At 57.0% G+C, this 25,537-nt stretch overlaps 12 protein-coding genes across 12 annotated transcripts; 5 read left to right on the plus strand and 7 right to left on the minus strand.

Moving 5' to 3' along the window:
- Window positions 1-902: 902 nt before the first annotated feature.
- Window positions 903-1,985, plus strand: PHYSODRAFT_509846 (hypothetical protein; the record flags this gene model as incomplete). The annotated part of the gene is made up of 1 exon (XM_009531846.1): window positions 903-1,985. The coding sequence occupies one exon, from the start codon at window positions 903-905 to the stop codon at window positions 1,983-1,985; it is 1,083 nt and encodes a 360-aa protein (XP_009530141.1).
- Window positions 1,986-2,171: 186 nt separating this feature from the next.
- On the minus strand, window positions 2,172-4,250 carry PHYSODRAFT_560844 (hypothetical protein; the record flags this gene model as incomplete). Its single annotated transcript, XM_009531847.1, has 2 exons — window positions 2,172-2,988; window positions 3,046-4,250. 2 exons carry the CDS (start codon window positions 4,248-4,250, stop codon window positions 2,250-2,252), a joined length of 1,944 nt encoding a protein of 647 aa, XP_009530142.1. The 3' UTR covers window positions 2,172-2,249.
- A 1,840-nt stretch (window positions 4,251-6,090) lies between these two features.
- PHYSODRAFT_316353 (hypothetical protein) lies at window positions 6,091-7,665 on the plus strand (the record flags this gene model as incomplete). Its single annotated transcript, XM_009531848.1, has 4 exons — window positions 6,091-6,486; window positions 6,525-6,869; window positions 7,179-7,390; window positions 7,638-7,665. 4 exons carry the CDS (start codon window positions 6,091-6,093, stop codon window positions 7,663-7,665), a joined length of 981 nt encoding a protein of 326 aa, XP_009530143.1.
- Window positions 7,666-8,292: 627 nt separating this feature from the next.
- On the plus strand, window positions 8,293-8,778 carry PHYSODRAFT_334585 (hypothetical protein; the record flags this gene model as incomplete). The annotated part of the gene is made up of 1 exon (XM_009531849.1): window positions 8,293-8,778. The coding sequence occupies one exon, from the start codon at window positions 8,293-8,295 to the stop codon at window positions 8,776-8,778; it is 486 nt and encodes a 161-aa protein (XP_009530144.1).
- Window positions 8,779-9,326: 548 nt separating this feature from the next.
- Window positions 9,327-10,352, plus strand: PHYSODRAFT_334586 (hypothetical protein; the record flags this gene model as incomplete). The annotated part of the gene is made up of 1 exon (XM_009531850.1): window positions 9,327-10,352. One exon carries the CDS (start codon window positions 9,327-9,329, stop codon window positions 10,350-10,352), a length of 1,026 nt encoding a protein of 341 aa, XP_009530145.1.
- A 76-nt stretch (window positions 10,353-10,428) lies between these two features.
- On the minus strand, window positions 10,429-11,273 carry PHYSODRAFT_334587 (hypothetical protein; the record flags this gene model as incomplete). Its single annotated transcript, XM_009531851.1, has 2 exons — window positions 10,429-10,986; window positions 11,076-11,273. 2 exons carry the CDS (start codon window positions 11,271-11,273, stop codon window positions 10,429-10,431), a joined length of 756 nt encoding a protein of 251 aa, XP_009530146.1.
- A 1,288-nt stretch (window positions 11,274-12,561) lies between these two features.
- Window positions 12,562-12,756, minus strand: PHYSODRAFT_506477 (hypothetical protein; the record flags this gene model as incomplete). The annotated part of the gene is made up of 1 exon (XM_009531852.1): window positions 12,562-12,756. The coding sequence occupies one exon, from the start codon at window positions 12,754-12,756 to the stop codon at window positions 12,562-12,564; it is 195 nt and encodes a 64-aa protein (XP_009530147.1).
- Window positions 12,757-13,870: 1,114 nt separating this feature from the next.
- On the minus strand, window positions 13,871-14,587 carry PHYSODRAFT_509657 (hypothetical protein; the record flags this gene model as incomplete). Its single annotated transcript, XM_009531853.1, has 1 exon — window positions 13,871-14,587. The coding sequence occupies one exon, from the start codon at window positions 14,585-14,587 to the stop codon at window positions 13,871-13,873; it is 717 nt and encodes a 238-aa protein (XP_009530148.1).
- Window positions 14,588-15,844: 1,257 nt separating this feature from the next.
- PHYSODRAFT_434192 (hypothetical protein) lies at window positions 15,845-16,060 on the minus strand (the record flags this gene model as incomplete). Its single annotated transcript, XM_009531854.1, has 1 exon — window positions 15,845-16,060. A coding segment is annotated over one exon (216 nt), but the record flags the coding sequence as incomplete, so codon positions are not given.
- Window positions 16,061-17,199: 1,139 nt separating this feature from the next.
- Window positions 17,200-17,838, minus strand: PHYSODRAFT_507591 (hypothetical protein; the record flags this gene model as incomplete). The annotated part of the gene is made up of 2 exons (XM_009531855.1): window positions 17,200-17,361; window positions 17,659-17,838. Coding segments are annotated over 2 exons (342 nt in total), but the record flags the coding sequence as incomplete, so codon positions are not given.
- A 314-nt stretch (window positions 17,839-18,152) lies between these two features.
- On the minus strand, window positions 18,153-18,982 carry PHYSODRAFT_249738 (hypothetical protein; the record flags this gene model as incomplete). The annotated part of the gene is made up of 2 exons (XM_009531856.1): window positions 18,153-18,678; window positions 18,798-18,982. 2 exons carry the CDS (start codon window positions 18,980-18,982, stop codon window positions 18,153-18,155), a joined length of 711 nt encoding a protein of 236 aa, XP_009530151.1.
- Window positions 18,983-20,767: 1,785 nt separating this feature from the next.
- PHYSODRAFT_346849 (hypothetical protein) lies at window positions 20,768-25,469 on the plus strand (the record flags this gene model as incomplete). The annotated part of the gene is made up of 3 exons (XM_009531857.1): window positions 20,768-20,883; window positions 21,000-21,108; window positions 22,412-25,469. 3 exons carry the CDS (start codon window positions 20,768-20,770, stop codon window positions 25,373-25,375), a joined length of 3,189 nt encoding a protein of 1,062 aa, XP_009530152.1. The 3' UTR covers window positions 25,376-25,469.
- Window positions 25,470-25,537: the final 68 nt, after the last annotated feature.

A 25,537-nucleotide genomic window follows, 5' to 3' on the forward strand; every position in this document is an offset into this window, starting at 1 on the left:
TAGGTATGCATGCCGAAAGCACGATCTGCAACTTGCAGACTGCAAGCAGCGCTTGGCAAGCACACACACCGAAAGCTGCGGTCGGATCAGAATTTGTGTATCTCGCTGCGACCAGACCGGAACATTGAAATCCATCACCAGGATGGCAAGGCCACTGGTGTCAGGCCCATTGCCTCTACATCAAATCAAGCACCGAGCTGCTTGTCATGCCGCGGAGACCGCAGGGACAAGAACATCCTGCAGTCCCTGTTCGGAGTCACCCACAGTGCGTCTGTGGCCATGCAGGCTCTCGCCTTGCACTTGCTGGTACCGGTCTCTTCTGCCGTTACGTCTCCGCGCCAGCCGACTTTAGACCAATCACCAGCGCTTTTAAAGAGAAATTGTGCATAAACGCTGCGCTAACTGGCTTGCGAGCCCCGGCGGCGGCCAATGGGCGCGCGCGGATTCGAGCCAGACGGACGAGCGTGCGAACGGGTATAGGCTGGCAAAGCGGGACTCCCAGAGGCTCCCCCGACGAGCTCCAGTGTACTAACCGCAGTCAGTCGCAGCCCACCACCTCGCGGCCAGCTCCATTCGCGCTGGCATCGTCGTGCGTACCAACCAGAACCACCACAGCAACGAGGCCTCCGCGCACCACAGCTGAGAGAGCCCCACACAAAACAGGAAATAAAGCCGGGATTCACAGGTCGGCAACAGGCAAACAGCCCAAAAGCAACAGGCAACAAGCAACTCGAGTGGTTAGAGAGAGGGGAGATTCTCTAACCTGAACCAGATTTCACCGAACGACGATGCAAACTTCGTGGCTCGTCGTCGCTGCCGCGGCACTTGCCGGTACGTTTTAGCACCATACTCAAGTCCGCCATAACGTGTCGGATACCGACAGTGTCGGAATGATGCGCTAAATGATCTCTAACTCACATGTGTATACACCACCGGCAGCTTCCGGCAGCTCCGTCAGCGCCGCTAGATCCGTCTTCGCCGCCAGCACGTCGCAGTGCTCGTCCGTCGAGACGTGCTACGAGGGCGGCGCGTCCTCCACTCCATGCACCGTGTCCACTGGCGGCTGCCCGCCCTGCATCACCTTCTCGGACGACGGCTGCTACGTCAAGGTGGATGGCTCCTGCCCCTTCGGCGTGGACTGCTCGTCCGTCTGGGGATCGTCCACCACCACGTCGAGCGGCAGCTCCACGTCGTCCACGACCTCTACCACCACGAGCTCCGGCAGCACGACGAGCGGCACCACCACGACGTCCAGCACGACGTCGGATACCGACACGACCGGCACTGCCGGCACGTCGTCCACCTCGGGTACCGGCACTACCGGCACTGCCGGCACTTCGTCCGGCTCCACGACATCCAGCGCGTCCGGCAGTTCCGGCACCTCCGCCGGTGACTCGAGCAGCTCCGGCTCGGACATGAGCGTCGTGTTCGCCATCATCGGCGCCGCTATCGGCGTCATCGCTGTTGCCGTCATTTTCCTAACGCTCGTTCGACGCTCCAAGGCCGCGCACGAGGACGAGGACGACGACATGGCCAACACGCCGCCGGCCTTCGCCAAGAACCCGGTGGTGCAGGCGCCGCACAGCACCACGGGCGCCACGACGTACGCCAGCTACGGCGGCGCCAACCGGCCTGCCGGCATGGGTTCCGGCACTGGCGGCGAGATCGGTCTGGACATGAGCAAGAGCGGCGGTGTGTCCATGAACGCCGTGAGCTACTACAACCAGCAGCCGCCGCAGAACTCGGCCGCGCCGTCGCCGCGCGTGGCCGGCCGCGCCATCCCGTCGCAGCCTGTCGGTGGCATGGGCCGGTCGCACGGCAGCAACCCGAACTTCGCCGCGTCGGGAGGGTTCGGCGTCACGAGCGGCCTGGGCGCGTCGGGTGTCGGCATGGCGAGTCAGGCACCGCCGGCACAGATGCAGCACATGCCCATGGGCGGCGTGGCGCCGTCCCCGCACACGCGGAGAGAGTCGTACGAGTTCTAACCGGCCGTCGGTTAGATTGCAGTAGGTTCAAGTCGATCGTTGTACAGAGACACTGGAAGGAAGGTGAGAGCACTCATTTTGGCTCGGGACGTGTATTCAATACGGGTTTCTTGTGACGGAACGAGCCGGTCTTCTGTTGTTTTACCTTATCTATGCAGTAGACAGGAAGCTCCGTTGGAAGGTTTGAACGAGATGTCAATTCTATCGCTGTGTATTATTTGTACTTACGAATTCAGCTACCTACCTCTTGTAGTTAGTTGCGACTTATGCCAGTCCGTACGCGCTGTTCAGAAGATCAATGGGGTTTTGAGGTGTGACGTCGCCCCACCGACTGACGGAGCAGATGCCGTTGGCCTTTTCCTTTTGGGCGTCCGACGACGTGAGGCAGAAGGCCGAGCCGTACAAGTGCATCTTGGTCAAGACCTGCGTTTTGGTCCAGTCGGGCAGCACCGCCACCGGGGTGCGTTCCAAGCTCAAGTCTCCGATCTTGACGGTCGGGTCGATGTTGGCCGGAAGCTCAGTGATCGGAACGCCGTCCAGCGTCAGTTGCGGCAGGAACGTGTTCGCGGGTACGGCTGCCAGCGTTGGAAGCGAGGTGATCATGGGATTGCCGGCGAGCGACAAGGAGAGCACCGGCAGCTGGAACGTCTCGGCGGGGACGAACATGAGGTAGCCGTACTCGAAGCCGACTCGCGCGATGGGCTTGCGCGTAGCTCCGCCCCACTTGGTGCCCAGGTCAGTCGGCACGGTCACCAAGGTCGTCATGAAGAACTGCAGGTTCACCAACGTATAGGGCAGCACGCCCATGAGGCCCTCGGGGAAGGCTGCGAGCTTCACGTTGATGAGGACGATGCTCTTGAGGCGTGGGTGGAATTCCTGAACGAGCGCAGCGTCGCTGCCCCACGCGTACAGGGCCGAGTTGAAGACGTGGACACTGTGGAGCTGCGGGTACGTCTGGATGATGCTCGGCACCACGAGCGCGGGGCAGTTGACAAAGTTCAGGCTGCCGAGCGCCTCCGGGTCGAAGTTGAACGCCGCCATGGTCTCGTTCGTGGGGGACACGGCCTTCTGCGCCGCGCAGTCGAACACGAACGCGAGACACGAAGTTTTGGAGCTGAACCACGGCCGAGTGGCCGAGAAGCAACCCGTCGGCATGGTCTTGTGTTGAGACTGCGCCTTGAGGTGGAAGGCCAGGATGAGGATGCCCCAGAGGATGATGCCTAGCTTGACGAGGGCAAACGGCCACGCACATCCGGGGTTGGTCGTCAGAGTTCCTGCCTGGGTGTGTTCTGCCGTTCGGGACTCTCCCAAGGCTTTTGTGGAGGTACCAGCTTCCAACAGAGCAGTGTTTGAGGCGCCGTCAGGGGTATCCAACGTCTCCACCACGACGTTCTGGTTATGGTCGACCTTCGCTGTGCCGCAGTTGTTCGGTGCGACCTTGTCGTCTCGACGTCCGATGACCCCTTCAAGCATCACGAGCGACACGAAGGTGCAGATCAGCGGCAGAAGCCTTGAGATGAAGTCCCCCACGGTCGTGGCGAACATCATCCTGTTCTCCGGGGCGAGCACTGCCAGAAAGGCCGGGTCGTAGACCATTTTGGTGGCGAAGACGGGCTTCTCCATGGTGAAGACGTCGGCGTACTGGATGAAGAGCAGAGACTGCATGACCTTGGCCAGGAACGTGCAGAGCACGAAGCTGGTGAACAGCGATAACGCGCGGCTCAGCGCGATGCACTTGCGGAGCAGGATCTGCGTCAACGGCGTCAACCAGCACGCGAGGATCAGGATGGCCGCGTTGAGGCTATTGAAGCCCACGCGCGGCACCCACTTGCTGGCCTGGAACGCCTGGAACGAGAGACACCCGATAGCGACCATCTCACGAGCTGCGAACGCCAAGTCGAAGGCCCAGACCCACTTGCTCGAGTTGCAGTCGCCCGACTTGGAGCATTGGAGAACGAGGCGCTTGCTGCGGATCGACAGGTACAAGATGCGCAGAGTTTGGATCACGTGCAGTGCTGCGACTGCCAGGTAGACGGCACCGAAGGCCTTGAAGTGCTTGAAGCCCGTGTCGGACCACAGTGGGGCGTACGACGCGTTCTCCGTTGTCGTCATGGCGAAGTAGGTTCCTGCTGTCACGACGAGGTACAGGATGCAAGCCGCGTGGAAACCAAGCATCACCAGCCACACCGGGTAGAACGCGAGGGGAGGGAGGCCCAACACGGCCGACTGGGGCCCGCACGACCCGCCTGGCGTCGTTTTTGCCATAGCTCGAGGTTGTCGGAAGGCTGTTGCTGCTGCTGCAGTGTTTTTGCGTGCGGGGAGGGCGAGACTTGAAATGTGGAGACTGTGGCGGAACACTGCAGAGCCGACAGCGCCATCCTGTTGAGGCTGGGTCAGAATGGAGAAGCAAGTGAGGGCTTTGGGTCTGAGGCGACAAGACAGTGAGAGCAGACAGCCAAATTGGACGTCACGTGCCGACTGTTTCGTTCACTCAAGGACGGGTGCTTATCAATAGCTGCAACGCCACGTGACAAGATCGACTGGATGGCTTTCTTGTCGGCACTTGGCAGGCATCAAAGCTCGATTTAGCTTGAAGGCGCCAGCATAACGGTGTCTTGGTGTCATTGATTTAGCCAACAAGGCTCGTTGTACAGCGTACAAGGTCCCTCAACCTTTCAGGGAAGGTGAAGATTATTTATCCACGACTGCGCGACAGAGACGTCGTGACGCAGTCAAATTGCATCAACTCCAACCACCCCCGCCCTGTATGCTATTGCTATGCTGGCTAGCAGGGGTTAGCTCACTTCCAGTTACGATTCCTTAACTAATTGACTTTTATGACGATCTATCTGGCTGACTCCAGCACAACACGATGATCTCTGCTGCTCCTTCACTGATGACCGCTTTTTTTTAGATAGAAGGGGGCCTTCTTCAGGCGTTGACGGCCTCCAGGCTTTTCCAAGTGGCGCGTGCTGTGTTCGGGTACTCGATACGCCTCTGCCCCTTGAAAGTTGCGTAGCTGGCCGTCTCGTGTAGCGCAACCGGGACTTATTAGATCGAGTTAATGTACCGAAAGCATTTATTTAAAGACAACATTCACATCAAATTCCCACGAACTATTTTCATATGCGCTGGGCAGGATGAACGACCAGACTTGATACGTCATTTACGAGTTAAATTTACTGATGAGGAGCAAACATGCTCAAGCGATGAAACCACTCGTTTATCTAATTCTATCGGAGAGCATCCTACCCGACTTCCTCTCTTGTCGAATTGTGCCAGTTCGCAATTCTCTAACATTAGCCTTTCGTCCGATTGAGAACCCTCGTTCCTACTAAACCCAGAGACCTCCGCGGTAATGTCAACTTCTCCGTCGATCAAGAAGCGACAGATCGCGAAATGGAGACGCAAACCACTCGCCGTCAGGATGTGGAACTTGGCCAACAACTCGTACAAAATGAAGGCGAAGGACGAGAGCCACGAGGAAATGATGCAGCGGTTCCAGCTCCGAAGACTGTCGAGTGATCGCGGGAGTCCGTCGAAATTCGGGCGTGGGAAGAACCTCGTGATTGATAAAGCCACGGGGATCAAGCGTCGAAAGACTCGACGACTTACGCTCCAGCGGCTCTTACGGAAATTCACCAGCTCCAAGTCACGTCGCAAAGCTCTACGAGGACTGACGTCGCCCATCACGCCCACGAGCTGGACGTCTACGGTACACGGCATCGTGTTGTTCATGGTCTACCACTTCCAGCTGCTCTACCTGCCGTTCTCCCCCAGCTACTACCCGAACGGCCCCGTCCACTCGACGTTAGCTCAGTTCGCTCTTGAGACGGTGTTTCTGGTGGATCTGCTGCTCAACTTCAACACGGCTTTCGTCCGGCAGGGGGTGCTCATCACGTCTCGCAGTGAGATAGCGCAGAACATCTGCAAGTGGTTCGCCTTCGACTTGTTGTCGGCTTTACCTCTTCAGGCAATTCACTGCGTTTTAAGCCGCTCTTTGGATGGAACCAACTCGAGTATCCATGGGGTGCAGCTCACGCTCATGGGGCTTCGACTGCTCCGCGTCACGATCTTCGAGCGAGGCGTCCTGCTCAGCCGCGTGATGCGCGTGGCCAACCACATCGCTGAATGGCTCCGATACTCGCGATACTCTCATTTACTCGGAATCGCGCAGCTCATGTGGCTTGTGCTGCTCATTGCCCACTACATGGCGTGCTTCTGGCATGTCGTGACCACGGAAAGCAACGCCAACGCCAACGCCAACGGCGCTCTGAGTCAAAAGCAATCGGTACTGGAGCAGTACGTAGCGGACTACTATTACGCCGTCAGCCTTATTCAGGGACAAGGCGGCTCCTTTGGAACGTGGGGTGAGAACTTGTACTCTTCGGTCGCCATCATCGTCGGCTCCGTCATCCTCGCCATCGTCTTCGGCAACGTCGCCATGCTCGTCTCCAACTTCAACGCCAACACCACCAACTACCACCGCAAGATGGAGGCCGTCTACGCCACCATGGACAAGCTCGCCTGCCGCTCAAGCTCCGCGAGCGCGTGAACGAGTACTACACCCACGTGTGGCTCGAGTACGAGGCGCTGGACGGCAACATCAACAAGTTCCAGCAGGAACTGACGCACACGCTGCGCATCGAGATCGGCCTGTACAAGTTCATGAACCTGGTGGTGAAGATCCCGTTCTGGGAGGACTGCACGCCCGACTTCTTGACGCAGATCGTGCTGAGTCTCGGGGTGCGCGTGTACATGCCGGACGACTACGTGGTGCGTCGCAGAGAGATCGGCAGCGAGATGATGATGATCAACCTGGGATACTGCAAACTCTCCAAGCCCATGAAGCACAACGAAGACAAACCATCGAGAGGCCCGACAGTAGCCGACTTCAGTGACGATGCGGAGAAGCCCCTGTTGATGCCGGAGGATCTGGGCTCACCCGAGCAGCAGGAGGCGGAAGAAGGCAGTGATGATGACGAGTGGGATGACACGAGCTCGGACGAGGACTCGGATGACGATTTATCCAGTGATCCGTTCGGGTCTCCCGCAGCAATTCGGCGCATGTCGGGCTCAGTGTTTGAACTTCAGTGCGGAGACGGTGATAACTCCATGGCTGAGATCAAGACAGATCGGCCACGAAGACACAGCAACCCGAGCAGTGTTGAGATTCTGGACCGGCCCAAGAAGTTCCGCGTGTATCTCAACCCAGGGACAGCGTTCGGGGAAATGAGTCTGCTCATGAACTACAAGCGCCAGGCGAACGTTCGACCCGTGACGTTCGTCGAGATGTGCGTCTTGGATCGCTGTACCTTTCAGAGGATCATCTCGCGGTACCCTGAAGACCGACGGCGTGTACTCACCCGGATGCTCCAGAGCTGCATCGAGAAGAAGGAGATCCCGTTCCCGTGGGAAAACATCATCGAAGCAGTCTGCGCTAAGCGCCGAGTCTCTGGGAAGAAGGACATCTCGCGCGCCAGTGTGATTGCCACTATGACTGCGGCTGAGGCGGCTCGGATTCTGGTCGAGGCCATCGACGTGAATGTTCCAGACGACACCATCAAGTACGGCTTCCAGAGCTTCGACCAGCAGTTCGTAAACGAACCAGCTCTGCGTCACGCTCATTCGGTGGGGGCCAAGATTCGAGAGGCGCTGCAACGCACTCATAGTGGCTTGAGGGAGACGCTGCAGCGTACCAACAGCGGCCTCAGAGAGCCATTGCAGCGCTCGAACAGCGGGCTGCCGGATACGTTGCTGCGCGCGAACAGTGGTCTGAGAGAACCACTGCAGCGATCCAACAGCGGCGTGGTCCCGTTTCGCACGTACTCGCGCCGAAATTCCAGCGCAGACAGCGGCAGAAGCTCTTCCACGGCCGAATTGACTGAGCCGGAGTCGGACACATCGGGAGTGTCCGCTCAAAGCACCGGCAGTACGGAGAAGACCTTGGAAAGCGTGATGCGGCTCATGCACACGTTGGTGGAGAATATCTCTCGACTGCAACAAGACGTGACCGAGCTGAAAGCGCGAGGGGCCAGCTTCGGAGGCTGCTGCTGCAACAGGTCGGAGGGTATAGGACAACACTCACAGGGTCTCAAGACGCGTCGGTCGCTCTCGGACTCGACAGGGACCCACTTCGACAGTATTCTAGGCTTGGCCACCCACGACCAACAGCGCCAACCCGTGGTGCGCAAGACGGAAGCTTCTGTGGCTGATGCAGCAGTCCAACACGAAGCTCAACCGGCTCGTCGGCCCAGATTCTCCCGCCTGCCGTGAGGGGTCAAGTTCCTCGAAAAGAGGTGAGACTATGGCCAGGCGCGACAGCAGCAACCTCGATGCTTGTCGGGGAATCATCTACAGCGGACGCTCCAGTCAGCGCCCGAGCCAGTACGAACTTAAACGAGGGAACTCGACCATGAAAGTCACGCCTCGAGTCGATCTCCCAGCCGGTGGAAGTGCCGAAATGGAGGACTCACCGGCCCAACAGATCGTCGTGGACCCGTACGCTGAACCCCAGCCAGGAAAACTCTCCACTCGATCGAAATCCGGTCGTCAGTCCACACTCGCGGACATGCTCTGGAAACGCAGCAACACGAACGTGGATCTGCTTCGACGCAGCTCTGCCAGCAAGATGCACCAGAAGCTCAAATCTCGCCATAGTCTGCCGGCGGGGGTTGCAGTCACCGCCACCAACACTGAGAGCGAGATGCCACCGATTCCAGACGAAGCCGATGGCCCCGCAGAGACGTCCCAACTCGAAGCTCCTTCGAGCCCACCAACTCTCGCATCGTGAATACATGCCCCCAAGTTCCCGCGGATCAGAAAGACAGGCGAACCCCGACCCAAGATGCATGAAGATAGAGGGATAGCCCCCAACATGCTACAGTACTTCGACTGATAGCAAATGTTCAGGGCCATCATAGGAATTGCCACGCACTGCGCCTTATTCCTCTTTGGGCAGACATCTGCCTGTATCGGATGAAGCTGGCCAGACCCCCTCCATATATATACCATAAACTACTCAGCACGCCAAGATGGAGGAACAGAGTCCCCACTATTTCTGGCATTCGTGTTTCGCTGTCGAAGTTCTCTCCAAGTCTATCAGTAGATTATCCAGCAGAGCTCTGTCTATCATCAAAGGACCTCCCGCAAGTCAACTGATCAGCACGAAATGAAGGTTCGTTCTCGGTCCTCGCATCCAGTTTCCAGACGCCCACCCGTGGCTAAGCGCCCAGGCGTGAGCTCCATCCTCACGCGCCAAAACTCGACGAGAAACTTGTACAAGATGGAGGAGAAGGCCGCGACACACGACGCCATGATGCAGCGCTTCCATCTCCGAAAATGTCCAGCACGTTGGGGTTTCCGTCCAAATTCGGTCGCGCTAACGAGGTTGTGATCGACAAGGCCATCGGCAGCAAGCCCCAGTGGACCCGTCGGTTTTCGCTTCGACGTTCGCTGCGGTCGTTTACGGGCATCAAGGCGAGACGACACGCGCTCCAGACGTTAATCTCCCCAATCACGCCCAAAAGCTGGACCTCGACAGTGCACGGCATCGTCATGCTCGCCGTCTACCACCTCCAACTCATTTACCTTCCGTTCTCGCCCAGCTATTACCAAGACGGCTCGCTGGGGACGACAGTCATCATGATACTGTTTGAGGGCGTGTTTCTGCTCGATCTGCTGCTCAATTTTAATACTGCGTACGTCGAGCAGGGAGTTCTCGTCACGTCTCGGAGGAAAATCGCAGAGAATTACGTCCACAAGTGGTTCGTCTTCGACGTACTCTCAGCTTTGCCACTCCAAGCGACATTCTGCTTCGCCACTGGTTCAGTTCACTCGACACACGCCGCTCGTCAAGGAACGCAAGCCACGCTCATGGTGCTCAGGCTTCTCCGCGTTACTTTGCTGGAAAAGGGCGTACTATTGAGTCGCGTCATGCGCGTTGCCCATCGCTTGGCAGCCAGACCGGTAGTCGATCACGCGCGCAGAGACAACGCTGTCGGTGCGCCACTCAATTCGCCGAAGTCGGAGCTTGTCGTCGTTCCTTTAGTGGCAGACGGCGACAAGTTCGCCGACCGCTACCCTGCCAACCTATCCAGTCGATCCAAGGCTGCTCGTAACCAGACACTCGCCGACATGCTGTGGAAGCGAAGCAATACGAACGGCGACTTGCTGAAACACACGGATGAGGAGCGAAACGCTTCGAGACTGCGGCGCCAGGTCCGTCCACGCCACAGTATGCCGACAGAACTTGTAGCGGAACGTGCGTCCTCCGGCTTTGACAACTCTCGAGACGATTTCAACTTCGCTGCAGTGGGCGACCACCCGCCCCACGTCACCAAAAATCGTCTCGATACACTCAAGTAGAACGCATGCCATATCTACTATGAATTCATTATGACAATGAATGAAACCACCTGAGAGTTTGCCCGCTTCATCCATCTCACTGCGTGAAAGGGTTCGCGAATACTGATGGGACTGCTAGCGCCTTCTTCACTGGCTTCTTCACGCCCGGTTTCACCCCTCCACCAAAGCTAAACCCGACTTTAGCGGTACCCGTCGGCTTCGCCTGCTTCTCAGTGTCACTCTTCACAGCTGCAGCTACAGCACGAGGCTCCTTATCTGCCGCCGCCTTGGCCTGAGCAGCGATTCTCCTCTGCAGCATAAGCTCTTCCTGTTGCAGCTCCTTCCTCCGCTTGGCACTCTGCTCCTCCTCGGTCCCCACCCGTCGCTTCTGTTGCTGCTGCAGCTCCCTCAGCCGCTTGGTGTGGTGGTGGTCGTACGAGCTCAGGTGGCTCTCCATCTCCGTCACCGTCTTGTACTGCTTGCGGCAGTCGGAGCAGTAGAAGGCCGCCTGCATGCTCTTAACCTCGGCCTTGAGCTGCTCCTGCTTGGCGCCTCTGGCCTCGCGCTCAGCCACTTGCTCTGCGGTTTCTTCCACTTCCGCGTCCAGTTTGCGCCGCTCGCTGGTCGCCAACTGCGTCACCTTGTCGTACTCCTCCTACATAGGAATAAAATGCCAATAGTTTTCCCACTCGAGACAGTAAAAACCGCAGTAATTTACGGGTTTCAGGGTGCTAGCACACCCACCGCTTTGCCCAGGCCGAGACACACGAGGTTTTCCTTCATCTTGACGGGCTCCACGATGCCTTGCTCGTGTCTGCCCAGGCCGGAGCCCGAGCGCCAGCCCATCTTCACCAGCAGACGGTAGCCACGGTTCGACGCGTCCAGCGCGCGCTCCGCCCCGGGGGCGAACGCAGCGTCGGAGGTGTGCGCACCGTCGCCCATGACACGAGAGGTGGGGAGATTGGTTTCTGTACACAAATTGTACACAACGAAAGCGTTCGGGTCCGACTTGGACTGAGCGCTTTGCTGCCCTGCCGTCCTCCTTGATGGCAGGGGATTGTGGCAGCTCGTACGTCGTATGAAACAAACCCAGCGAGGAATTGCATTCCCTGAAGTGTGTTGTGTTGCCGCGCTTGTACAGTGCCTGCACCACTGCTCAACTAATATCAGGATACGTCGCGCGGTCAGAGCAAATGCGCTTAATACTTGGTAATACACAATCAGCGCTCTTCAAGCCGCCGGTCGAGCAATCGACCACGAAAAACTACTTGCCAGCTAACCTAAGTAGCGTACCTATGAGCCATACATAACCTGACATGAGAATATTAAAGAGTTGATATGATGGAAATACTACAGTACTGTAAGTCTTGGGGGATATACACTGTGAATCGCGGCCATGTGTACATGAAGTAGTGAGAGAGACGGTAGTCTATTGAACCTTAGCTACTAAGTACTGTAGCCTCCTTAAATGTGTAGTTTGTGTGTTATCAACTGCGATGACTCATCGATGACATGCCCCCTCTCAGCTGTTTCGTGCTGGTCGGACCCAAATATATTTTGCCGGTCGGAGCCTAATTTACTTACGGGTTTTCAAGGTAGGGTCTTCACGGGCATGTCAGCATTGACACAGGATGGTAGAAGACCTCGTGGAAGGATACCGTGCCGCACGTGCTCAGCATTCAGAAGAAGCACCACCCAAGTACGCAAGCTTGCCACTAGCGTCGCGAAGCAATGCAGATGAAGACCCTGGCATCGAGCTTTTCCTGCGCTCGCACGTGGAGAACCTGGTTTGGATCGCTGTCCCACGACGTAGACGTCCGCTGTCTACCGTACTGTGGAGGTCTCGACGGCGACACGCCAAGATGCGGCTGGGAAGCTCTTACAGTAGTGGCGTCTTCGTTCCGTCCAGGGATGGCCAGCAACGAACTCAGCGTGCAAAGGGAGATGGGCGCCCTAACGGAAGTGATGATGCCGCGCGTCCATGCTGCAGAACCCGGGTGGGTGATGATGCATGTAAGGTGGCGCACACTCGTTTGAATCTTGCGCGGCGACGGCAAGACTGCCCAATACTTACACGGGAGGAGGACGCGACGCCAGTCTCCTTGTCACCAGTTGCTGTGGTGATTCACCACAGCAACAGGGCTGGTAAAACCTGTCGATTTTTTGAAATGGAATTAGGTTTTTGGTTTACCTTGGTTTAAACCAATAGAACCAAGTTTTAATGCAAATACTACTCTTCACTACTGAGTTCTTGGTCATTCTCGTAACTATCGCCGTTTTCGCGCTTGTAGTTGTGGTTGGCCTTGATGTAAAGAAGCTTTTCGATTTTCGGTGCACTCAGCGCATTTCTAAGCTTGTTGTGGATGAAGCTTCTAGTCGAAAACGTGCGCTCGGATGCAGCACTCGAAGCGACTAAGCTGAACATTGCAGTACACTTGGAAAGCAGTCAGCTCGACGCTCATATTTTTGCTTCGTGTGGTGTCACGAGTGATGGAGCTGGTATCAGACGCAGGAAAGTCGACGATAATATCTTCATATCGATCGTATGTGTCAGGAACCATTCCGCATCCGACATACCGAGGATCAAGCATGTACGCGATACCGTGAGCGCCGGTGCAAACGAAGTCGGAGCGGTGACTGGACCTTTTCACCAAGTACTGCGTTTCCTTCTGGGAAAAGCCACTGAGCTCCCGGACTTTATCCGGAAACTTCACGAATGCATCGTACACTTCCGACAACGGAACAGCGTCACTCTGGAAAAGAGTGAGTTTCGGATCAATTAGGTTGAGAATGCTGAGAGACTTGTTCAGGTTGGGAATGTAGTCTTCCACCGTAACAACCGCCTTGATTTGCTCGCGTTTAGCTCGTTGCTCCGCAGTCCCCGTTGATGTAAAATCACGACTCGTTCGTTACCAGCGCATGCAACTCTTTCTCCGACTTCAGAAGCGAATCGAAACAAGCTTTTTAAGAGCCCCATCTTGTTTCACAGGGCAGTGCGAGTTTGTTCGTACCGCTTTCGGTCTGATACGCCTCTAACTCTGCTTTAAGCACGTGGTGCTTTTTCACGAACTTCACAATTTTCTTACATGATGCCGCAAACTCCAATAGATATTAGACACCTTTTGCTCACGTATTTTACGGATTCTGCTGCCTCCCTGAGTTTCGTAAATTGTAAAATTGCCAACGACACTTTTTGCTCACGTATATTCAATTAGGTACGAATATCAATCTTCGACAGGGAATCGAGGCCAGCAGCGTGGTTAAGTACCACGCGGGCTTTCCAGCTCTAGTTGATGGCCCCTGGCGCTAGGATCAAGCGTTTACACTATAGCTGGAGTCGTCCGAGGTGGCGAGAGGAACACCACTGGTGATTGTTGTACTTGTTGGTGAAATTGAACCTGAGTGTATTGATGCAGTTTAAACAAGCTAGGAGCTGTCTCCTAGCCTTGACCCTAGTGTTTGTAACGTGACTGGTGCTCGTACGCTAGCTCCTGGTAACCGGCCATGTCCTTTTTGTAGTCCTTCCACTTTGGCGCACGTCACAGATCGCTCTGCTGACAGTCTTCCCCACGTTGGGACTTGAAGGGCACAACACGTCGTATGTGGACGGTCTCCATGTGCTTGCCCTTGTTGAGGACCAGCGTACCGTTCGTGCGCACCGCTACAACGTTGTGGGGTACACTAAACAGCGGCGCCATTTTGGCCTGTGGTCCTGCATCGTTTCGCAACAGCACCTTGTCTCCAGACCAATCATCCTTCGTGTTGATCGTCTGCGTGCGCATCTTCTCACCAATCACTCTGTGCAAGCGCTCGATGATCCCGTTTGCCTGGGGTTTGCGAGTTGTAGTCGGTATGGCATGGATGCCAAAGCTTTCGAGCAGCTCGAAGAACTCTTTCTTGAACTCGGTCCCCTGGTCGTAAATGACACGCACAGGGCGTGGGTTGTGGCAGAGCCAGAAGCGATCAAACACAAATGCAGCATCGTCACTTGATGCATCATCGACTGGCTGAATCTCCGTTAGTCGAGTGCTTGTGTCGATCATCGTTAATGCACGGAATTTATTCTTTCCATACGGCTCGATCGAGTCAATGGCCACCTCAAACCATGGCCGCACCACGACTGTCTTGGCGGGCAACTTACCGTACTTGACTATCGGGTGCTTGCTCTTTGTGCACGCAAGATAGTTGCGCACGTATTGCACGATGTGGGCTTCCATGCCCTTCCACCAGAGTGAAGTCTTCATAGTCTGGTACATGGCAGTGCCTCCTGGATGCATGAGCCACTCATGATAGGCTCTCATAACGGGCTCCTGCAGGTGGGCTGGCACTACGATGCAGCTGCTCTTCGGTTCCACTCGCAACTTTACTCCATTGATCTCCTTCGGCACCCCACCGAGGCCCACCACACTCTCCTGGGCTTGGGCGAGCTGGCGGAGACTCAACGAGAATAGCACCGCATTGTCCGTTTCAGCTGCGCTCACTTGGACAGCCGCTTCACCCTTCCCCAGGTCGGGACCCGCTTCGCCAGGCAACCGCAACAACGCGTCCGCGACGACGTTGTTTCACCCTTGATGTAGTGAAGGCGGGGGCCGAACTCCTCAATTTCGAGGCGCCAGCGCATCATCTGAATGTTGTTGAACGTCCCGTAGGTCAGGTTCAAGTGGTCCGTGTGGATATGGAGCTCTTGACCCAAAAGCATCGTCCGATATTCACGTAGCAGCAGCAGGATACTGAGTAGCTCGAGGCGATTGGCAGGGTATTTGCGCTGAGACTCATTGTACTTCTTGCTCCAGAACGCTAGAGGGCGGTCGTGCTGAGTAATGACTGCGCCGAGCTGATAACCCGAGGCATCAGTGTAGATGTGAAACGGAGCGCCGTAGGTAGGGAACGCGAGCTCCACCGTATGCGCCATCACTGCTTTCATCTGGTCGAAGGCCTTTTGCTGCGTGTCCGTCCACTGGTACTTGTCCTGCGGGGACATCAGAGCCGTCAGCAGCGCGAGAATGTGCGCTCTGCAAGGCCACATGTCGCGGTAGTAGTTTACCATGCCGATAAAGCGACGGAGTTGACGTCGCGTGCGCGGCGTAGCGATAGACTGCCTTGTCCTGGAGTGGCTGAATGCCGCTGGTACTAATGAGGTACCCCAGGTAGGACACGCTGTCCGTGCACAGTCTCGACTTGCGGGGATGAATCGTGAGGTCGCGTTCACGAAGCCGCTCAAAGATCACACGTAGGTGCCGGAGGTGCTCCTCGAAAAACGCCGACATCACAATGAAATCATCCAGGTAGACCCACACAAACTCCAAATTGCCCAAAGCCTCATTCATCACCGCTTGAAATGCGTCCGGAGCTGTGGAAACCCCCATCGGCAGTCGGTTGAAGACAAACTTGCCCCAGGGAGACACAATCGCTGTTGCCGCACGACTTTGCTTCGCCAGGACACGCGCGTAGTAACCCATTGGTAGAGATAAACTTGCAGCGCTGGAACTCACGAAGCATCTCTGGGATGACAGGCAGCGGCGCTGCAGCAGTGCGTTTAGACGTCTGAAGTCACACAGCAGTCGAATTGATCCATCTTCCTTCAGTATAGTGAAAGCAGGAGACGCCCAAGGCGACGAGTTGACCGGCGACATCACTCCAAGCTTCACGAGCTTCTGAACCTCCTGCTTGGTTGCAACAAGGTGGATATGCGGGACAGGAAACGGCCGACAAGCGAGTGGCTTCGCGTCGTGGGGCAGCGGTAACTCATACGACTCGCCTTTGATCTCGCCGAGCCTGCCAGATGCTACATGGTGAAACTCTTTCAAGAATGCTAGTAGCAGAAGCACCTCGTCGTGCGTCAGGGTGCGCGCGTCAATCATGTAGCCGTAGTCCACGGGACCGCAATCCTCCGCCACAGATATCTCCACTCGGCACGAGGTGTCCTCTTGGTAGGGCTTGAGGCCCGTCTTTGATCCTCGCGCTCGTGGTTTTGGCATCGATACACGCACACGGTCCCACTCGAGCTCCTTGCTCGAGAACAAGAGGTCGATTCCTTGCTCTGAGAAGAAGTCCTTCCCAACATCACAGGGTACAGTAACTGCGGAGCCACTCGGAACTCGTGCGTGCACACACGCGTCGTCGCGAAGGCAAGTAAGTTGAGAGGGGTCGTCGCCACGTGCGTAGTTTTGCCTGTCGACTTGTCTGCTTGTTTGAATATTGCTTCTTCCTCCCTCAGCACTAACGGGTCAGGTACTTGGTCCACTACAATCTGCTCGATGGCAGAACGAGAGCAGCCGGTGTCAATCAGAGCGGGGAAGGTTTTGTCGCCAATGCGTACTTCAGTGACTATTACTGGCGCATCCCTCGCCGGCTTGGCTGCAGTTCGGGTTTTGGTAAGCAAGGGGGCCAGTGTCTCTCCCTCGTCGCAGGTGGCGCTCGTAGTGCTGCCGAATCTCTCATTGCGACAGCCACTCTCGTCGCAGTGGACACTCTGTCGGCAGCAGGGCCGGATATGGCAGGTAGCGCTCTGACCGCGTTTGATGTTCTCCTCAAATGTCATTGCGTTAAACTCGTCCGCTTGATAGCACCGGAGGGCGTTCAGCTCGTCCTCGTGCCGCTTCTGCATTGTCTCCATCGTTGCTGACATTTGGTTGATTTTCTCTTGCATTGCAGCAAACTGGTCACGACCCTGCCGTCCCGGATGTTGCTGCTGCACATTCCGTGGGCGATACGCTGGTGAGGACGGGTCGCGAAAGCACTGCTCCTTTGTGTGGTTGTTCCTCTTACAATAGGTGCAGTACTTCCCCTGGTTTTGTTGCTGCTGGTGGTGTTGACCACGCTTGTGCCCTCGTCCAGGGCGCGCGGTGCCTCCGTGTTGCTGTTGTTGCTGGTGTCCACCACCATTCTCACGAGACCGAGATGCGTTGCTGTTCTTGTTGTCGCGTGCAGGTCGGCGTCTATTGCGGAGGGCTTCATCTTCTTGTTCTACTCGCTCGATGAGTTCAAACTGCCGCTCAAGTCCGGCGATGTGACGGGGCACACAGCACTTCTTAACAGAGGAAGCAGGAGTATACAAACTCCAAGTGAACAGCCGTTCACGTGTCCCTGGTCTGAAGGGGACGACTTGACTTGAAAAGCGGTAGATCTAAGACTGAATGTATTTATAGGCTGGTACAGATTTGGCCTGCATACAAATCCTAAGTTCCCTATAGTTTGTGTCATACAAAATGTATCTGTTGGCTCTGAGGCCACTTGGGTCACTATCCAGGGGAGTGACTGATGTAGCCATCCCGGAATAGTGACAGGGTCACTATTCCATGTAACAGGAGCGCGATAGTCGCGACACCTCAATCTGCCACTCGATTGGCATTCCGCTTTTGTACATGCGGACGCAGTCGGTCTCAGGGATGGGTTCACTCTCGTCGATGAAGGTAATGTATCGATTCAGCTTCCTGAAGGCTCGGCTGTATTCTCTAACGGACATTGATTGCGTCTTCCGCAGGTCCATCAGCTCGTCGATGATCATTGTCCGAGTTCCGGGTGGACAGTGAACCATCGTCAGTCTTCGCAAGGCGTAGATGGCTACATCGACGTGGTGGAGTTGCTCCTCGGCGACCACGTCGTTGAACAGCAGGAGGTCGTCGTCAAAGAGGAGAACCTGCACGTCCTCAACGAACGCCACTGGCCCTCCTCCGTGCTCTGATACCCCATGAAGACGTAATATTCCGACAGTCTTAACAGCCACTCCAGCCAGTCCTTCCAGGTACCATCGCGAAAGACTGGCACGCGCTTCTTGATCGTCGCTCCGTGCTGGTACTGTCTCCTCCATCTTGGTGTGGCTCACGGGCGGACCGCCATCAAGTTGAAGGTCTTGAGCACCGTCATTGCGTTTGATACGAGTGGGGATCCGGTCAAAAGGATGAAGAGCATCACGCCCAGCGACCAGATATCCGCCGCCTTCGCGTCGTACTCCTCACACGCAGCCACCTCCGGAGCCATGTAGTACGCCTTCCCCACTCGACCGCAGCAGCCGTAAGGTCGCCGAGTTGACAGACCGAAGTCGCCGACTTGGCACACTCCGTCCTTGATAAACACGTTCTCCAGCGACACATCGCGGTGTGCGATGTCGAGTGCGTGCAGGAACGCCACGCCCGACGCCACCTGCGCCAACACGGACATGGCGTTCGCGCAGGACAGTCGGCGCGTGCCTTTGCCTTCGCCCAGACTCACGAGCGAGTACAGGCCGCCCGCGCAGTGATCCTGAACGCAGTAGAGATCGGAGCCGGTGATGAAGTCTTCCCGGTAGCGCACGACGTGGCGGTGGCCGCCGGCCTGGCGCAGCGCGTTGGCCACGGACTTCTCGTGTCTCGGGGGGGGGGGGGGGCTTGCTGCGAACTGGGCCGCGGCGTGTTTCATTTCATTTCATTTCATTTCAAGGTTGAGGTTAGATTGAGTTCATTTATCCTAACTAAGATAACGACCGACGCAAAACGCGGCGTGTTGATGGTGTCCATGGCTCTGTGCAGCGAGACATGCTTAAGTACGACGAGGGCGTCGTCCGGGTCTGCGCCGTCGACGATGGCGGCAAGGTCGTGGCAGACGTGCACGGCGCCGTAGAGGGTGACGGCCAGCGTGCTCACGACTCGGTAGCGGTGCTGGATGACTGCCATTGCGCGGGTTGGCTGTGACTTGTGGCTGGGTGGGACGATTCCCGAATGAGAGATCTGCACCGAGGCGCTCGGCGCAGCCATCCGGGCAGTCCTCTTCATGGAGTCGCTTCACGAGCTAGCCGTGCCCATCTTCAGTATCTGGCCACGGAGGGGCGTTCGCATTATAAACACGTTGGAAACCATGAAACGGCTGAAACGGCGTTGACAAACTCGCAGCTTTGTGTGCAGCTGGCAACCCAAGAACTCCGCGGTGGGCAATTGGAAATGTGTTGTCCCGAGTAACGCTGCAATTCTGGGGCCAGTTGTATCGCAACACAAGCAAGCGAGCCCCACCAGGTACGCATTCCTGACGTGCTTCATCTGATGAAACGGCCTGCAGCTACAAGTGTACTTGCGAAGCAATGAGTTCAAGGCAGTGGTGGGATCCTACAGTCCACTAGACAAGGACTTCGGGCCCCTGAAGGATTTTTAATTCTTTGAAAGCTTAGTTCCTACCGAGTTCATGAGCTTCCACGTATCAACTTGAAGTGGGGCTGCTTGGATCGATCCGGGCTGCTCCACGAACAGTATCGTACAGATGATTCTGACGCGTAAGGGATCTTTGCAACTGTACCGATGCCTCACAGCCGCTGGACTGCGCCCTTCTGCGCGCGAGCTGACGCAGGCCAAGGGCAATGTACATGTACATGTGTAGACGAATGCGCGCGCGGGACTCGAAGCGGATATGAAGCGTGAGATCCTAATCGTGGCCACGGCGTCAGGCGTGAGCGACGACGGCGGACCGAGTGCTCTTAGCACGACGAGGCTGCCGGTAGGGCGCCCGCCGTCCGCAGCCAGCGTCTGGCGCCCACCGGCTGCATGCAGTTACCGTCGAGTCTCCGTTGCACCGGTCAAGTCGTTGCCAACGGATCTTACCACATTTCGAAACACTGTTCGACTCTGCTGAAAGTGTATCGATAAATCATTCCTGCGGTTTCGCTGGTCGCCTGTCTTTCGTAGAGCAAAAGATATCGCTAGTCGCTATCACGGTCAAGACGTGCGGTGGCTCGGCGGGGGTCTTTAAGCACCTCCGAGCGCGCAGTTTCTCGTCCCAAGCATCTCCGATCGACCGAGCAGGCAGCGCTCCGATCCTGCGCCACCAAGGGGCCGAAACTGTTGTTAGCCTCGCTGCCCCAAAGGTTCGCAACGAACGAGCTCAAGATCTTCCACGGAGGAAAACGGCATCCAACAAAGGGCGCACGCGTAGCAGCCGTTTCGACGCGGTGTCGTGAGGCCTGACTTCAGTCGCTGCTCTAGAGCATTGAGCTACACACATCTGCCAGTTGCAGTCTGCAACGGTCTCCCGCTCTAGCTGTCGGGTGAGTTGGTGGCCGACCTACGTGCCGCTCTCGTAGCCGATGAATCGCCTGTCCCCTAGCGGATCTTGCCTCCTGTTCGACTGGGAGGAGGTTGAATCACTGGACGAGTGCAATCCTGTTTCTTCGAGACCAGTGGCTGACTGCAGGGCTGCTTCAACCTCGCGGTCCAATCAAAATTGAGAAGACACCGCAATGGTGAGTCTACATGTATATATCCTCCCGCGGCGTTTCCTGACTGAGAGCGTCATGGCCCAGAACCCGCTCGATCGACAAGCGCCGGCCTGATCGAACGGGTACAATGGGTGGCAGCAATCTCTTAACAGCACCCCCACTCGGAAGTGTCCAAGCTGCACGCTTTAATTTTGAATCAAAGACCAACGATACCCGACCGCTTCCCTCGACGAGTTCGAATGCCTTTGCCGCGTTCATGGCGATGGGGGATCCTGAACAAACGAAGAGCATCACACCCAACAACAACAACAACATATTTGCCGCCTTCGCGTCGTACTTCTCGCGCGCAGGCGCCTCCGGTGCCATCTCCATGTAGTACGCCTCCCCCACTCGACCACAGCAGCTATGGGTCCTGGCACACGCCGACTTGAAAAACACTTTCTCCAGTTACACATCGATCGCGCTATGTGTTGCTTGGATTGGCACAGGGAAAGCCGTGAGAGCGCACCGAACGTCGGAGAAGTTCGCGCGATGACTGGTTTCTTACAGCGGTTAAGTGAAGACTGCAACTGCGTCGTTGCCAGAGCTTCTGATAAGGTACGGCGCCACTTTAGGAGAGATTTCGGAGTGCCATTTTTGCTTTGTGATAGCAGTCTCAATTTTTGGCATATGACCGTGCTTTTGGTACGAGGAGAAAGAGGGCGATTTCGACAGTTTGTAGGACGAGAACCAATCAAACGCGACGCACGGAACCCAAGAAACAAGTAAGCCTTGAAGCCATCTCGAATCGCAGGTGGCGCCAGTTTACGAGAGATTTTGACTGGGGGTTTGTACTGAAATGCCATGTGTTTGCTTCGTGTTGCTGCTCACCGGATGCTATCGATCAATCATAGCGATTTGTGCCTCGATTCCTGCATTATCATTGGCTGTAAAGGGTTTTCTTAAACTGAGCACTCTCTACTAAAGTGGCGCCGTACCTTATTTCCAAACGTGATAAGGGTTCAGTATCGACAGTACAGTACAGGTATCGTGCTGAAAGAAACGAGAATTCCTCGCCAGGAAGCGGCACTAGATCAATCGGGTCGTTAGGGCAAACCTCGCGCTGCAGTCTCACCGCAGGCAGCTTTGTAGTTCGTAGATACAGTAGCACTAAACTTCGCATACCACATCATCCACGCAAAGTATTTCCTGTGATAGATGAATGTATTCATCTGTGATCGTTGCGCGTAGTTGTGTGAGCATTGGTAGCCTCAGCTGACAAAGCTAAAACAAAATCATTGATATTTCGTCCGCCCGGTGACACAGTTTCCTTCGTTTCAAAAGTCCCATACATCTAAGTTACTGTAGCCCTCGCACGGGTAGCTTCCAAATGCAACGTTTTCTCTGACCGAGTCAGAAAGTAGCGCCTTCGAGGCGCTAGGCTACCGTGGTGGAGTCGTAGAATACTAGGCTTGTTTACTAGCTCGGCACTACTCTCTTCTATCGATCAATCGATCGTAATTCAGAAAGAGCCTGCCTTGAAGCAAGGTGACGTTGGTAGCCTCAAGCGAGGGTTCGCTCGAGGCTGAAGGTGCCCGCATTGTGTCTAAATGGTTCAACTTACACCATAAATCTTTCGCACAGCAATTCCTAACTTGAACGCCCATCACTTCCCAAAATTCGCCCCGGCACAATTCGCGACCTTTTGCGAAAGTGAATCAAACTCAGTAGGCTGCGACAAACCGGTACTGATTCAATCCAAAATCAGTGAGCTGAGCCGACATACCATCACCCTATCTGAGTTTAACACCATTTCTTACTTGGTTAAGTTAGAACGGAGTCCCGCCCTATCCACTCCAAATCGGGTGGTACCCCACCAACTCTACAAACGCGTCGATGTGACGTTGCGAGCTTGACGAAGAAGCCGATCCGTATCGCCGGCGGCGACTACGCGCTGCCAGCGCTTCTCCATTTCGACTTCCTCCGCGTTCTGTCAATGGGCCGTCGTTGTCGCAGTCTTCGCGCGTGGCTGCCGCTCGCCGTCGCAGCAGCGGCGGCGCTGGCGCTCACGGCGAACGCCAGCAGCTCCTTCGGCTCGCTGCTCGAGTCCACGCGGCTGCTGGCCGACGCGGACGAGGACGACGACCGGACCATTCCCTTCAACTCATGGAGCAACGTGAACGACACGCTGAGCCACCTGCTCGCGTTCGTGCTCGTGCTGCTGGGCGCGCACCCGCTGGGTCTGTTCTTCCCCAAGTACTTCCGCCTGCCACTCATCACCGGGTACCTCGTGGCCGGCATCCTGTCGGGCCCCTTCCTGGCCAACCTGCTGAACGAAGACGTCGTGAACATGCTCGGCTCGTACGTGAACGCCTTCGCGCTGAGCTTCATCTCGTTCCAGGCGGGCCAGGAGATCTACCTGCCGGAGCTGCGGCCGCAGATCAAGTCTATCCTGGCGCTGCTTACGACCTACTACTGCACGGCCATGGTGCTGGGCACCACAGTCTTCATGCTGGCCGCGGGCGCCTTCTTCTACTCGGACTTCGCGCACAGCTGCCAGCTGGGCATCGCGCTCATGTTCGCGTCTATCTCGGTGCTCGTGTCGCCCTCCACGGTCATGGCGCTCAAGATCGAGCTCAACAGCGTCGGGCCCTTCACACACCTGGCGCTCGGCACGTGCATGACGGCCGAGTTCGTCGTGCTCGTGTCCTTCTCCGTCTCGCGCGTTGTCGCCTCCATCTACTGCGCCAAGCTGGACGTGTCGCCCGAGAGCATCGCCTTCACCATGGGCGTCGTGCTCATGAATCTCGTGCTCGGCGCGCTGCTCGGACTCGTGACGATCCTCATCTTCCAGCTGCCGAGCGGGCAGCCAGACGTGGGCCAAGCGGCGTCGGGAGCTCCGGCCCACGCCATGTCGGTATCCTCCTCCAGGATGTCCTTGTCCCAACGCCGCATGAAGAACAGCCAACGCATTGACAGCAGGCAGGACGTCAGCGACCTCGAGCAGGCGATGGACGACCCGGACCAGGCGCCGCACCCGTACAACGCGTACGTCGAGGAGACGGACACGGATAAGTTGCTGGACAAACCCCAATGGTGGACGGAGCGCAAGGCGCTCTACCTCAAGGGCTTCGTCTGGCTGCTCATGGGCTACCTGTTCTACCTCTTCACCAACACGCTGAGCGACCTCACCACCGCGCACTTCGGCCTTGTATGGCAGGTCAAGTTCGAGGCGTTGCTGGTGCTGATGCTCGCGTCCTGCGCTGCTGGTCACTACGCTGCTATTCGCCCGCAGATGCACGTTATTCTCGATACGGTGGCGCCGTACATGTTCCTGCCCTTCTTCGTTATGACGGGCGCGTCGCTGCAGCTGGACAAGGTGGTGAGTGTGCTGCCGATGATGAGCCTGTACCTGGTGCTGCGCTACACGGCCATCTTTCTGGCCGTGTACGGCGGCGGTCGCTTCCTGCTGAAGCTGCCACCGCAGCATTACAAGCACTTGTGGCTGACCATGGCTCCTCAAGCTGGTGTGTCGCTTGGTCTGGCTGCCGAGGTGAAGGAGCTGATCACCGACGACTGGGGAGCCGAATTCTCGGCGACGATCGTGGCTGCAGTGGTGATCAACCAGGTTATCGGCCCCGTGCTTTGCTCGCTGGGGCTTCGTGGTGCTGGAGAGAGCATGATCGATCGTCAGGCCGCAGCAGCAGCCCAAGCACACACGCAGACTCCGCCTGAACTGGAAAAAGATGGAGCTGACTCGGACGTCGAAGTCGGCAAGGACAACCGCAAGTCCTACCGAACTCTCAGCCGTCACAACAGCACTTTGAGCCGCCACAACAGCACCCAAGCGTTGTTCTCTACACGCGGCGGTGGAATGGATCCCAGGCCGCTGCTGCCGTTCTATCGTGTGCAGAGCGCCGTGGTGCTTGGAGACGACGAAGTGGCGTTCGAGATCGCCCTGGAGCTGTCACTCTACGGCGCTCGCGTCAATGTCCCGCTGCTCGACGAGGCTCGCGCAGACAAGTGGCGCCGCATGAACGAGACCATCTTGCAGCGCACGGCTAAGGGCGAGCTCATCTCGTTCCAAAACACGATCCAGGATCGTCGCGGGGAGACCCCTGTAGACTCGGGTATGCAGAACGCAGACGTGCTCATCTTCACAGGCGTCCCGGAGCGCTCACTGGAGCACGCGAGGGTCATGCAGACCATGCTGGGCGAGCACGCGCGCCCTCGCCTGATCGCTGTGGTGGACGACTGTGCTGCTGGAGCCAAATTGCGTGAGCTCGGAGTTCTCACCGTACAGCCTTCGATCGCGCTGGGCAACATCGTGACGCGACTTGCGCTATTGGACGCTCCACTGGCCGCCAACCTGTCCAAGGAGCTGAGCTCAACCAGCAACTTCTCGACAGCCGCGTACTTCCGAGCCGACGGTGATGGCGACCGTGACTCGCTGACCTCTCTCTCGGAGCTGCGCCTGCCTGCTCGACGCCTCGCGCTGGGCCGCAGCGTCGTCAACCACCACTCGGTGGACTACGACCGTCTGGCCGAGGCGCTGGCGGCCGAGAACCTGCCGATGCCCCCGCCGCCGTCGCGTGTGTCCATGTTCGGTACGTCGGCCGTCGAGCACGACCCGTTCGCCAAGCGCTCGCGCAACCTCGGCGCCCACGAGCACTACGTGTTGGAAGACGACGGCTTCGACGTCCCCGACGACCGGTCGATCTTCGAGGAGCAGTTTGTGGTGCCGTCTCCAAGCTCCAGCGCTGGAGGAGGATCCCGATCTCGATCCCGGTCGCGTCGACGCTCGCGCCTCGGCTCGAGCAGCAGCAGCGTCGGCGGAGGCACTGGCTACGTCACGCTACACCGCGCCCAGTCCACGGGTCCGTAAGACCTGGCACTTCAACTTGGAAGATGGCTACACTCGTTGCAGCACCGCAAGAATAGTTTGTCGTAAAATAGGGATTTTGAGTTCAACCACGTGCTTTCTTGTGCTGGCGGTGCAGCGCGCATGTTACAGTTGCATCTGGTTGACGTTGAAGCCGCTGACAGC

Source organism: Phytophthora sojae (genome assembly GCF_000149755.1).
Source record: "Phytophthora sojae unplaced genomic scaffold PHYSOscaffold_5, whole genome shotgun sequence".
Taxonomy (NCBI): domain Eukaryota; phylum Oomycota; class Peronosporomycetes; order Peronosporales; family Peronosporaceae; genus Phytophthora; species Phytophthora sojae.